This window comes from Symphalangus syndactylus, chromosome 8 (assembly GCF_028878055.3).
Source record: "Symphalangus syndactylus isolate Jambi chromosome 8, NHGRI_mSymSyn1-v2.1_pri, whole genome shotgun sequence".
NCBI lineage: Eukaryota > Metazoa > Chordata > Mammalia > Primates > Hylobatidae > Symphalangus > Symphalangus syndactylus.
Genome location: NC_072430.2, coordinates 59,180,330 through 59,193,876, shown reverse-complemented (window position 1 = coordinate 59,193,876; position 13,547 = coordinate 59,180,330). Strand labels below are relative to the sequence as shown.

The window sequence follows — 13,547 nt, the reverse complement described above, 5'->3', positions numbered from 1 at the left end:
ACCATTTAATATTGATCCAGAAGTTGTTATTGGTTTTGAATTACTAGGAGATATTCCTGTCCTTCCGAGAAAAGGTTGGTGGGCTAATAAAATTCTGGACCCAGACACTCCTCAAACACAATCTTCTCACAGTGAGAACAGTTTGAAATATTTGTTCCTTGCTTTGGTTCCCAGGAAATCCACAATGCTGAAAACATGTTGACAAAATGAATTTATTAGAAAAAGAAGCAACAGCAAAAAGTAAGAGACACCTAGAGAAATAGTAAATAATAAGAAAAAGTCTGATATATTTTTAAAAACTCAGAATCTGGAGAAGTCAATTTTAAAAGCATAAAAAATTACTAAACTGGTATCACTAATTTAAGAAACTTAAGCTGTGGCTGGGCACAGTGGGTCATGCCTGTAATCCCAGCACTTTGGGAGTCCACAGCGGGCAGATCACCTAAGGTCAGGAGTTTGAGACTAGCCTGGCCAATACGGTGAAACCCCGTCTCTACTAAAAATACAAAAATTAGCTGGGCGTGGTAATGGGTACTTGTAGTCCCAGCTGCTCGGGAGACTGAGGCAGGAGAATTGTTTGAACCCAGGAGGCAGAGTTTGCAGTGAGTCGAGATCGCCCCACTGCACTCCAGCCTGGGCAACAGAATGAGACTCTTTCTCAAAAAAAAAAAAAAAAAAAAAGAGGAACTTTAGCTGTGCAAGGGGACTGAAATCAGGAGTCAGGACAGGAGGACAACAGAGCATTTTGTCCTAAGCCTCAAGCCTGACAAGCCTTAAAATTTAACTGCTATTAGCCAAAACAGGGAACAACTCAGGTGTTCATCAACAGGTGACTAGATGAGCAAAACATGGTATATCCATACAATTGAATACTAGTCAGCTATATATATGTGTGAGTGTGTGTGTGTGTGTACATGTGTGTATGTTATATATAACAAGGAACAAACTGCTGATACATACAACATAGTTGAATCTCAAAATCTTTATGGTAAGTGATCTAAGCCAGACACAAAATAGTATATACCATATGATGTCATTTGTACAAAATTCTAGAAAATGCAAGCTAATCTATAGTGACCAAAGGTCAGTGGTTACCTGGGGTTGGGGGCTGAGGGAGGGATGGACTGCAAAGGGGCATGAGGAATCACTGGCGGTGGGATGCTGGAGATGCTCTGCGGCATGATTGTGATGGGGGTTGCATGGGTGTATACAACTCTCAAAACTCATCAAATCGTATGCTTTCAGTGGGTGCAATTTATTGTGTATAATATATACCTCAGTAAAGTTGATTCCTTAAAAACCTGACTCCTATTCAGTGGTAAATTTGCACTGAGGAGCATGATAATACCACAGCCCAGATGATCATTTTAGCCTTGATTCAGAGCCTCCTTATAGTTTTCTAAGACCCTCTAATTACTTATAATTACTCATAGATGGCAAGTCCACTTCATAAGTGGTGAAACTTCATTTCTTTGATCACAATCCAAGGTAGATGCCATATGATGTTCCTAATTCTGTACTAAGGCAACCCTGTCTCCCTTGCTCCTCTCTCCAGTAAAGTACTAGAGCGTCTGAATATCTATCCCATCCATATTGAAAGGCTGTTTAACTGTACATGATACTTCCATATTATAAAGCTGTGCACAACCTGAGGAGTCACTTTATGTGTAGATTTTTGTCTGTTTTTAACCTGTTCGGTATAAATTATCTTTGTATTTTGTATCTTATTTCATTCATTTCAAACCTGTTCATGTAGAACAGAAGCATTTCAGACTAAATATTCATTCACTTGTTCACAGACCAGAGATCATCTTGTGTTTGTTTTATAGTATTTTGATATTATAATGTTTTGATACCCTTATACGTTTTTACCAGTTTCATGTGACATGTTTTTAAAGTAATCATTGCCCAGTGCATGCTGAATTTGGCCAGAAAATAATTCAAGAAATGTTGTCTGTCCACTGGAAGCCCATCCCTTATTATCTTCTCTCCTTCCTGTAGCATATGCCACAGGAAATCCCAGCTACATGTCAACTACAACCTGTATGCCAATCTACAGAGTGCAACTCCCAGAATTACATCCAGAGCAAAGGCCCAGACCAAATTCCAAGTTTTCAATGACATATCCCCAAAACTAGTATTTGTACCAGTTTTTCTGACTCTTAAACCTAACATCTGCCACACTGAAGGAATCAACGGGCCTAGCTGTTAAAGACTAGGAGCATTTTAGAGAAGAGTTTCCTTGGAGAAGAGATTAATTCACCTCAGGTCAAGGGAATAGGGCCTCAAGGAGTCACTGAGAGCTTAATAGTGTCTCCCCTGACAAGAGGAGAGGGACAGACTGGGGAGCTTCCCTGTCATTGTGGAAGGAAGTGCCGAGCTGAGGAGCGGCCTGCATCCTCCAAGTCTCTCACCACAAGCACAGGCCATGAATAAGAGAGAGTGAGCATGGAGTGGTCTGGCCACCCTAGCTGCTGAAATGAAATCGTGTTTGACAAGGTAATGCAGCCATAAGACTGAACAGAAAAATCATGGGACTGCCCAACTGCTCACCTACAAGCAGGGGAAGAACTTCCCCTAGGGAACAAATTCCCAAAGGACAGAGTGGAACAAAAAATGTATTTGTTCTTCGACTCTGTCCCATGGTGCTGCTTGTCCAGCATCCTGGTTACACGTATCTCCTCCCTGTGCAGATGTCCTCCTAAAGCCTACAACTGTCTCCCAGTTGGGAAGGAAAAACTGAATTTCTTCCAAACATCAGGCAACTGTGCTCATAATAGGCAGCTGGAGACTGTTTGGAGCCTGGCTACTTAAGGGCATAAATATAAACTCATCGAAGAAATAACTGATAATTTTTAATTTTTAATTATCAGTTATTTCTTCGATGAGTTTATACTTACATTCTTAACCACCCATAAATGTAGAAACCACCCATAAACATAGAAAATCCATTTTTCTTTACAATAGATGGCAATGAAAGAAGGCTGTCATCTTAGAAATATAAAAGGAGGGGAGAAGGGAGGAAAAGGGAAATACACATGACTCTTACCCAGGCCTTGATTCTGCTGTTCCCACTCGAGGGCATCTGGCACCTGGTAGGTAGCTCCCTCCAACAGGTCCATGTTTCCCTCCTCTAAGCCTGGTTCCTGGGACGTGATACCAGGGAGGGTAAAACCTGGCAGCTCAGTGTCACCATCCAAACCCTCATCCAGCGAGTCTCCATCTTTATCTTCCTCATCTTCTTCCTCATCTTCCTCTTCTTCATCTTCATCTTCTTCGTCCTCTTCATCCTCATCTTCTTCTCCCTCTAGGCAAAAAAGAAATCAAAGGGAAGCATAAACATACAATGAGTTTATGCTGAAACAAATGAATTCTTGGAAATGATCCAAACACTACAAAATAATTGTTTGGCCTTTTGAAACACATCTTTATAGGCAAAGTCAGACAATGTGAACTTTGCAGGATTATACACCCACCATATGTCCTAGAGTTTAAACTTTCAAAACCATAGTTATGTCAGATAAGTGTCAGGTATTATGTTTACTGGGAGTCAAAGTTCAAGTAATATGATTTTTTATTAAAGTTATTTATATTTACAAGGGTAGTAAACATCCCCTTGCTGTTTTCTGGAGATCATTAAAAGTTTATCAGTTAGCACACTGTGAAATACTAACAGAACTTAAAAGAAGCTGTTCCCATCCCTTTATAGCTCATAATGTTAAAGGAGACAATTCATTATTTTGGCACGGCTTTTTCTATTCATCCACATCAGTGAGTAGAACTCACAACAATGGTAAGTGAGGAGCACATAAATTCACTCTTGGATCTTGTTCTCTCTAAGGAAGAGTAATCTAAGAAACTGGAAATAATTGCATCAACATTCTCAATCCAACTCTAAAGGAATTGAGAAATGGGATATTCACCAGGAGTGGTCAGAAAGGCAACACATTAAAAATTACCATTATCTTCATTGTAAGAGTTAACATTCACAATTCGTCGTTTTCCTGATTTTTTATTTATTTATTTATTTTTTGAGACAGAGTCTTGCTCTGTCACCAGGCTGGAGTGCAGTGGCATGATCATGGTTCACCACAGTCTCAAACTCCTGGGTTCAAGCAATCCTCCTCCCTCGGCCTCCCACAATGCTAGTATTATAGGTGTGAGCCATGGCACTTCACCACAAGTTGTCATTTTCAATGCTTCAAGTAGAGTGGGTTTAAGGAACATATGATTCCCAATTTCATTTTGTTTCACCAATGTTAATTTCCTAGCAATACTTCAAGGCCCCATCTTCACCATGGATGCACCCCTGAAGCCCCTGGTAAGTGCCCACGAAGTTCACAGAAGGCCTTCCCTTTGGTCTCTCCCCTTGACTCTTGGCACAGCAGTTACTGCAACAGGTAATTCTCCTCCTATGGTGGAGAAAAGAAGGGAGGAAGAAAAACTGGAGCCGCCCAAGAATTCTGAGACTCTCCTTTTCTGCTTCTACACAACTTTCTCCACACATACTACCTTTCCTCTATCATTTAGGGGCTTTTTAACTTTAAAAAAATCACCTTCAGTCTTTTTTTATTCTTATATGTCCTTTAACTTTGTAGGATTAATACCTGTCACTATTCTAAAAATGCAACAAATATTTATCAACCCCCAAACGGGTGCTGTTGCAGACACTAGGGATAGAGCAATAATGTCTCTGCCTTCATGGAGCCCATATGCCACTCAAGGAGACTCACAGCAAGCAAACAGATATACCAACAGACAGGAGTCTCTACACTCTCATTAAAACTGGCAAGAAGATAGAAAATGCCAGGCACCACTATTTTAGAAAGGGAGATTAAAGAAAGCTTTTCTGACAAGGTAAAGTTTGAACAGAGGCCATACCAAAATAATGAATTCTCTTGTTTAATTTAGGTCAACATCTACAGGAAGAGCATTCCCAGTGGAGGAAATGGTAAGGACCTAATCCTTGAGGCAGGTGTGGCCTTGCTGTGTTCAAAGAATGGCAAAGAAGCCTGGGCTGGGAGGGACAGGGCAAATACAGGAAATAAGGTAGGAAGAAGTAGGCAGTGGCCAGATCTGACTTTTTTTTTTTTTAAGTCTTTTGTTTATTTCAATAGGTTTTTTGGGAACAAGTAGTACTGACTTATATTTTTAAAGAATGACTCTAGCAACAGGGTGGAGAACAGGCTATATCAAAGCAAGAGATGAAGAAAGAAGGCTAATAAGGAGTCCATTCAAAAATCAGGAATAGATTATGGTGCTTTGGACTAGGGTACAATCTGGAAAGAGGAGAGAGGTAGTCAGATCTGGGATGTAATTTCAAGGTAGAACCCTGCTGATAATTACAATGTGAGATGCAGGAGGAAGATCCCACATGACTGAAAATGGGATCTGAAAGATAAAGAGTCAAAGCAAGAATTTGCATTTGAGATATAGTAACTGTGTGATGGCCTATGGCATCCAAGAAAATGTTGGAAGTCTAGGGAAGTTTCAAAGCTAGAGATAAAAGTTTGGGAATTGTCAATTTATTAATAATATTCAAAGCCTTGAGACTGGCTGAGATTATCAAGAAGGTAAGTATAGACAGAAAGGGAAATGGTCCAGACCACATTCCCGGGCAAAGCCACCACTTAGAGGGTGACTAGCAGAGGAAGATCCACACAGGAAACAGGAGTAACCACCAGGGTGGGAGAAAATCCAAGAAGTGTGTGGTGTCAGGGAAGGCAAATGAAGAAAGCATCTCCAAGGCTCCGAGTAAGAGACTAAGGGTGTCCCTCTGGCTTGGACATTGGGAGGGCACAGGTGATCTTGACAAAAGTTGTTTCTGAGGAATGACATGGACAAAGGCCAGGTTGGAGTGGTTCAAAAAAGATTAGAAAAGAAGACACAGCAAACAAAAAAAGATTCTTACCAGAAATTTGGCTAAAAGGAGAACAGAGAAAATAGAGTGCAGCTGGAGAGAGACACAAGGCCAAGGGTAGGGTCTTCAAATAGAATATAGAAAATAGAACCTGCTTGTAAGTTAATGGGTCAGATCTCATTGAAAGGGGCAATCAATGAGGCAGGAAAGACAGAAGCAGCTGCGGGAGAATATCCTGGGAGACACAGTATTATACTGTGGCTGCATGCATAGAGTCTGAAGCCACACAAATTTATTATGGCTGTGTGATTTTTGTACACATTGCTGAATTTTGCTGTGCCTCAACTGCCTCATCTATAAAACTGATATTATTCCTACCTCACAAGGCTGTTGTAAGGATTTCATTAGTTAATTTATAAGGTACTTAAAACTAAGCCTGGTGCATAGTGGACAGACTGGCTTCTTCATAATGACTAAAAGAACACAGGGTCCAGTGCACAGGCTGGTTTGGATACATCCTCCCCTGCAATGGTAGGAAAAAGGAAAGGCAGAGAAACAGGCACGGTGCAGGAAGGTGGGTAGATTTGGTGGGTAGGGGATCTTTATGTTTCTTTTATTCTCAGTCAAATAAAAAAACTGGAAAGGAAAAGAGAAATGTTGGTGTTTGAGGTGAAAGGAAAAAGCGTGAAACAGTCGTCTTGGTGAGTGGGTGAGTAAATTCTCAGAGAAATGGGGCAGGACTGCCAGGCAGCTCTCTAAGCCCACTTGAGATGCGACATCATATATCTAAAGTGAGACCTGTTAAGATGGTTGTGAGTTTTTCTCAAGCCACATTCAGCTGCTTGGGTGCAGGCATGGGTGGAGAGGTGAGTAGGCACCGAGATTTAACCAGCAGCAAGATTTACCAGAAGAGCTCAATTGAGAATGTGAGGGATAGAGAGAGGGTAAGAAAGGGTATTGACTGTGTATGAAGGAGTAATTATAAAGATGGACCAGGGACTCTAATTAAAGAGAAGTTGAAAAGGAGGCTGGATAGAGGAAAAATGATGGAAATTTAGATTATTAGGAAAACTATCAGGAACCATTAAAACTATCTGAGGACTTCCATGTCTTTATTTTAGATTCTTGACAGGTGTTGTCTCCTCCTCTTGGGGGTGGATCTGAAAGGAGTGGCATCCCTTCCTTCTCCTGGAGTACCCCTGCCTGTACCCCAAGACCAAGACCACAGCTGCACAATGTAGCAGAGACTCCTGGCCATCCCTCAAAAGTGACTGTTTCTGTGCCAGAAATTGAAAAACAGCAAGGGCCAGAAGTGAACCAGAGTGCAGAGTGAGGCAAAATCAAGTGAGTCAGGGTGATGATGTGCGGCCTCCATGCCAAGGCAGAAAGAAAAACAAGCAGAGACAACGAGAGAAAAAGTCAAAGATGTTGACCAGAAGGATTAAGCTGTGGGACACTAAGGCCCACATCACCTGCCGCCTGTGTAGTGGGCACCTCATTGATGCAACCATGGTGACCAAGTGTCTGCACACATCCTGTAGGGGTTGCCTGGGAAAGTATTTGTAAGAGAACAACACCTGCCCTGCATGTAGGACTGTGACGCGTCACACCCACTCACTGCAGTACATCGGTCATGACAGCACCATACATGATACTGTTTACAAACTGGTATCAGCACTCCAAGAAGCAGAAATGAAAACAAGAGAATTCTGTCACAAATTGGGCATGGAAGTGTCTGGAGACATCAAGGGGGAGACTTGTTCCACAAAACAACACTTAGATTTCCATCAGAATGGTGAAACGAAAGCAGAAGACAGTTCAAACAAAGAGACCAAAAAAGAGAAGAAGGAAAAGGACAATGATTTTCACAGAAGCGATGAGCAGGAAAGCAACAGCAGCAAGTTGTGGGGACTGAAAAGGAAATGCATCTGCTGCATAGCCCAAGCAATGGTCTGACATCTAAAGAAGTTCACTGCCAAAAATCTTAACCTTTTGTCCTTCAATGAGGTAACAGTCAATCCATAAATAGAAACTCTAGCAAGTCATTTCTTAGGTAAAAATGACACTTCTAAAATTCTTTGGGTTTTTCTTTTTTTTTTTACAACTTTGTTTGGAGATTTTAACCAGAAAAAAATCTCAATTTGTTTTGTCTGCCCTGCCAGGTAGCATGATAGAAAACAGCAGTGAGGACTGTGAAAAGCCCAGACACCATGGACATGAAGAACCCACCATTAATAGAAGAGAAAATGGGGCAGAGGGTGTGGAGAGGAGGGCAGGTGATAAAACTGTTTTAAAACACGTTAAACATATTCCTCACAAAGAAGAAGTCTGTTCTTTAATTTCACAAATGGATGGGTAGGTAGGTGGGTTGAAGGAGGGATGGGTGAATAAAGGGGGGAGAGACAGAGAGAGAGAGAGAATGCTTTCAAGTTGTGAAAAATGCTGAGAATAAAATGAAACTTGGTGGCCTGCTGGGCTGGGTGGTGGAAGAGCGGCATGAGCACATGAGCTCAAAATCACTGGGAGCTCACCTCAAGGTGATAACATTTTGTGTGAAGATGTAAATTCTCAGCAGGAGACCAGCTCTGTACAGGTAAGAGAAGGCACTGAAGGGCCTTAAGCAGGGATACACGGTTTGGGGCAGGGTTTTAAAATATCCCTCAGGCTGTGTGGAAAATGAGTTATGGGGTAGAGAAAGGAAAGCAAGAGAGGCTGATGGCAGGAGTCCCAGGAGAGAAGAACCATGGTGATGCAGTGACAGTGGAAAAGCGGACAGACTTCAGATGTGTTATGGAGATAGCAGAGGGTGGAACGGTGGCCCCAAAGAGATAAACCCCCATCTCGGCCCCTAGAACCTGCAAATGGGACCTCGTTCGGTAAAAGAATCTTTGCAGGTACAAGTAAGTTAAAGATCTTGAGATGAAATAGTCTTGGATTATCTTGGTGAACCTTAAGTACAATGGCAAAAGTCCTTATAAGAGTAAGGCAGAGGTCAGGCACAGTGGCTCACACCTGTAATCCCAGCACTTTGGGAGGTCAAGGCAGGCGGATCACCTGAGGTCAGGAGCTCAAGAACAGCCTGACCAATGTGGAGAAACCTAGTCTGTACTAAAAATACAAAATTAGCTAGGCGTGGTGATGCATGCCTGTAATCCCAGCTACACGGGAGGCTGACACAGGAGAATCGCTTGAACCTGGGAGGTGGAGGTTGCAGTGAGCTGAGATCACACCATTGCATTCCAGCCTGGGCAACAAGACCAAAATTCCATCTCAAAAAAAAAAAAAATAGAATAAGGCAGAGAAAGACTTGAGATACAGACACAGAGACAAAGAGAAAGTCATGTGGAGAGGGAGGCAGACACTGGAGTGATAAAGCCACAAGCTGAGGAATACTTGAGCCACTAGAAGCTGGAAGAGGCAGGAAGGATCCTCCCTGCTATGGTCTGCATGCATCCTCCAAAATTCATGTTTGGAAATTAATAGATTGGTGCCCTTATAAAAACGGCTATGGGAGTGGGCTCATGCTCTTCTGCTCTTCCACCACATGAGGATGCAGCAAGAAGACCCTTGCCAGATGCTGGTACCTTGGTCTTGGACCTCTCAGCCTCCAGAACGATGAGGAAATAAATTTCTATTATTCATAAAACCAACCCCCCGCCCCCCCCAAAAAAAAACCCTCTTTAAAGACTTTGTGGACCTTCCTCCTATAAACAGGAACTGTCTAAAAAGAGCATTATTTTTTTTTTTTTTTGAGATGTAGTCTTGCTCTGTCACCCAGGCTGGAATGCAGTAATGTGCACACGGCACACTACAGCCTCAACCTCCTGGGTTCAAGTGATCCTCCCACCTCAGCCTCCCAAAGTACTGAATTACAGCTGTGAGCCGCTGTGTTTGACCCCATTTATTTATTTTTGAAGCATTATAAAATTAATTTTAGTGTCCTTTGCTCCCCACAAACCTAAGAGGTTTGTATTGATAAAACAATTGTGACTATATAATCCTGATCTCCTAGGATCATTGTTCTCTGACCACTAGCATCTACCAAAGACAACTTGGTCCTCAACATCTTCAGCCAATCTCTTCTCTTTAAAGTATAGAATTTTTTAAAAAAATGAAAGGAACCTCAAAAGTCACTTTACTCCATGCTATTATCTATCCCAAAGAGAGGGTTGCAGGTAAGCAAGCCTAGCCCAACAAGAAGGCTGCTACCTTTATAATGTGACTTGGAGGACACTGCTAAGGTCAACATGTCTCATAAACTCTCCCACACTCACTCACGTTGGTGGAGACTTCCTTCTCCTTCTCTCTGCCCTGAAATGTCCAACATGAGATGCCTTCTTCTGAGTCAGACAATAAAACCAAGGAGTAGTCTCTCTAGAAGCTTCTTATTGAATAGTATACAATTTATATTATGGAAAAGTAAGAAAGGTCCCTGATTTACATGTGGGATACAAGAGGAAAGCCTTCTCCTTGTACTACTAGCTTCACCCTTCAGCACTAAGCAACTTATATGATTTACTCTTTGTCCTTTTAATATTTACCAAATCATAGAGCTAGCCTGAGAAGACAGTCATAGAAAATGAAAGTTTTGGTAACTGTGTGGAGAAGATAGAAGGAAGTCAGCCTTATTAGAATGAGGTTTCTCTTTTAGCCTACCTTATTCTCTCATAATCTTTTTCTGCCAGAAAATGTTCTTTTTAGGAGCCTACAATTATTTTACAGCCATTAAACATTTTTAGTTGTATGTCACCTATACCCTGCTTCAATTACCAATAGAACCTACTATTACAGATCAGTAACAAAAAAAGATATTATCACCTTTCTTTGAATTAGCAAAATAATGTATGTTATAGTAACTTGAACCAGAAATGTAGAAAACTATCGAATAAAGGAAAGACGGTCTCGTCCCCTGGTATATCACCAATGACTAGTGAGTACTTGGCAATCAATGGCGCTCAATAAGTATTTTTTGAATGAATGAATATATGAATAAATGTATAAACAATGAGATAGATGCAGTTTTTTTAAACCCAGATCTAAGGAATCACAGAGTAACACTTAATAAACAATCAGTAACACATTCCTCTGAATACTCTTGCAACCACAAAGTCAACATGTAAGACCAACAGCTGTAAAACAAATCAGAGTTCATCTTCTATTCATAAAAACTGAAGAGAAAGTCATCTGTATTTCAGCCAGTCTTTCAATTAGTTACACCCAAAATAAATAATGATGTTATGAACATCTCTGAACACAAAGAACAATGACATGCCATAAACATTGAGCAAATAAAACTATGCCAAAAATAACAGGATCCCTGGCCCAAGAACTAAAATTAAAGAACTCAATCAAATAACACTACCAAGTTATACTTAAAGGTTTGAGGGTAATGCCTGAGTTTTGCAATTTTGTTTAAATAAACCCCAAATTTTATTTTCATTCATCTGAACCCCAAATAAGAATGGGGTCAAGGTAAAAGGCACGTACACACAATTATTCCAAATAAAGATAGCATAGGCAAAGAAAACTGAACCTCTAAAAGGAAACAATTGGGCCGGGCACGGTGGCTCATGCCTGTAATCCCAACACTTTGGGAGGCTGAGGCAGGTGGATCACGACGAGGTCAGGAGATTGAGACCAACATGGTAAAACCCTGTCTCTACTAAAAATACAAAAATTAGCCAAGCATGGTGGCGCACACCTGTAGTCCCAGCTACTCGAGAAGCTGAGGCAGGAGAATCGCTTGAACCCACGAGGCGGAGGTTGCAGTCAGCTGAGATCGCCACTGCACTCCAGCCTGGGTGACAGAGTAAGACTCCATCTCAAAAAAAAAAAAAAAAAAAAAAAGAAGGAAGGAAGAAATAATTGATCTTGGTTTACTATGCATAGTAGAAACATGTCCTATGTCAATAACCAGTGATAATACTCAAAGATGTAAAGTTATATTTGTTCTGACAATCTCTAAAAACATTGCAATCCAGGAAAGGAAGATTCAGAGAGCTCAGCCTGAAAAGTTCCTTTTAGTCATGTTACCTAGAATTGGAAAGTTCATCCTCATGACCGACACTTCTTTTTCACAAGTTGACATGGCACTGATTACGTCATAACCCCAAACACTAACAGAGACCCTAGCAGCAAAGGGGCAGGAAGAATGGTTTCTAAGTAACCACCTCTCTTGACAGTCAAAATCCTCCCAACAAACTGCACTGTTCCCACTCCCAAACACATAATCCACATTATGAAAAATTCCCTTTTCACTCTTGTTCAACCAGCATCTCCTTAGAAGACGTGTCCCACTGAGTCCACCATGCACAGACAGGAACGACGGGCTCCTTGCCATGGAGCTAATGGATTTTTCCATAGCATCCTTACCGAGATCAAGTCACTCGGGATTAATCTGATGCTCCTGCTAGCATGTCCACTGTCAAGAATTCCAACACTTAACAATAGTGAAAAACCTGGATGAGATGTCAGCCAAAACCCTAACTTAAGTGTTCAGACAGTAGATGGTTCAGCATGCAAGAGGGACTGGGACATGGTTCAATTTCTGACTGCTGTGCTTGAGGTGAACTGAAACAGTTAAGAATAAAACTAAGAAACATTAAACAGAAATGTCAGAGAACAGTGCCACATGGCCAAGAGATGCTTAGTGATATTAAATAGTGTGTCCACAGCTCAAATAGAGAAATGTCCTGTTGCAAGTGACAGGCAGACAAAATGTGTCTACACGGTACCCTCTCTAAGCCAACTTTATCTGTCTGGCAGATCTCGGACAATCTCTTAACAGCTGTTCAAAGCCCATGACAATACTTTGTACTTACATGGGGCTTTCCTTCCAAGAGACTCAAACAGCTTTTCAGGCTTTATTCTCCAAACTTACATTGTTAGCTAACAGGGAACAAGCTTTATAAGTTTTGTTTTACTTACAGGCTACTTGGTAGGTGAAAAAAAAAAACTACCTTGAATCCTCAAATATCACAGCTGAGGCTTAATAAGCTTGTGCAAACCCAGAATTTTTGCCTGTCTAGATCAGACCTGTTTTCTCTATTCATTGCAAATATTTCTGTCTAGGGTTACCAAAATCGAGTCTTCATTTTGTTCAGGACCAGAGCCATGGGTCAACTCTCAACAAAATCAATAAAATGTATGGGAGAAATTTTGCCCTATGACCCTGAGTAATTTGAGTAATCTGACTCTGCTACAAACATGTGTCATTTAATAGGCAGTTCCCACCAAAGGTGCTCAGTTTCTCTAACTGCATTTTTATCACAGCTTTGACTTTTTTCGATCTCCAGAAGATAGAGAAGTAGCTAGCACTTCCAGGCTGTTACTAATGCACCAAAGATAGAAAAAACCTTGGTTGAGAATGTGTCATCCCAACAATGATGGCAGGAAGAACCAGAGCAGGAACACCTGTTCTCCAACATCTGCTGTCTATTCTTGACTTTCGAGGAGAATAGGATCTCATCTATATTTTCTGCCTTTTTGGAATAGCAATGATTAGTTTGAATCATCATCTTTTGCCTATTTATTCATGAGTTTTACATGTCAAATTTCTCTTTTACTGGCTTTTTCTTCCCTTTACTAAGTTTAAAATTAAATCTAAGGTAAACAAATTAGAGGCCAGGTGCAGTGGCTCATGGCTGTAATCCCAGCACTTTGGGAGGCCAAGGCAAGTGAACCGTGA

At 41.2% G+C, this 13,547-nt stretch overlaps 1 protein-coding gene and 2 pseudogenes across 5 annotated transcripts in view; 2 read left to right on the top strand and 1 right to left on the bottom strand.

The window, feature by feature from the left end:
- Positions 1–13,547, bottom strand: part of ARMH4 (armadillo like helical domain containing 4) — a 210,824-nt gene that overhangs the window by 97,411 nt on the left and 99,866 nt on the right. For all 5 annotated transcript variants that reach the window (XM_055289237.2, XM_055289239.2, XM_055289240.2 and 2 more), the window contains one exon: positions 3,050–3,307. In XM_055289237.2, the coding sequence (XP_055145212.1) occupies positions 3,050–3,307 (258 nt within the window). The remainder of the gene's footprint in view (positions 1–3,049; positions 3,308–13,547) is intronic.
- LOC129487840 (ubiquitin-like) overlaps positions 1–13,547 on the top strand; it is a 401,690-nt pseudogene that overhangs the window by 346,933 nt on the left and 41,210 nt on the right.
- LOC129487839 (polycomb group RING finger protein 3-like) lies at positions 7,280–8,059 on the top strand (annotated as a pseudogene).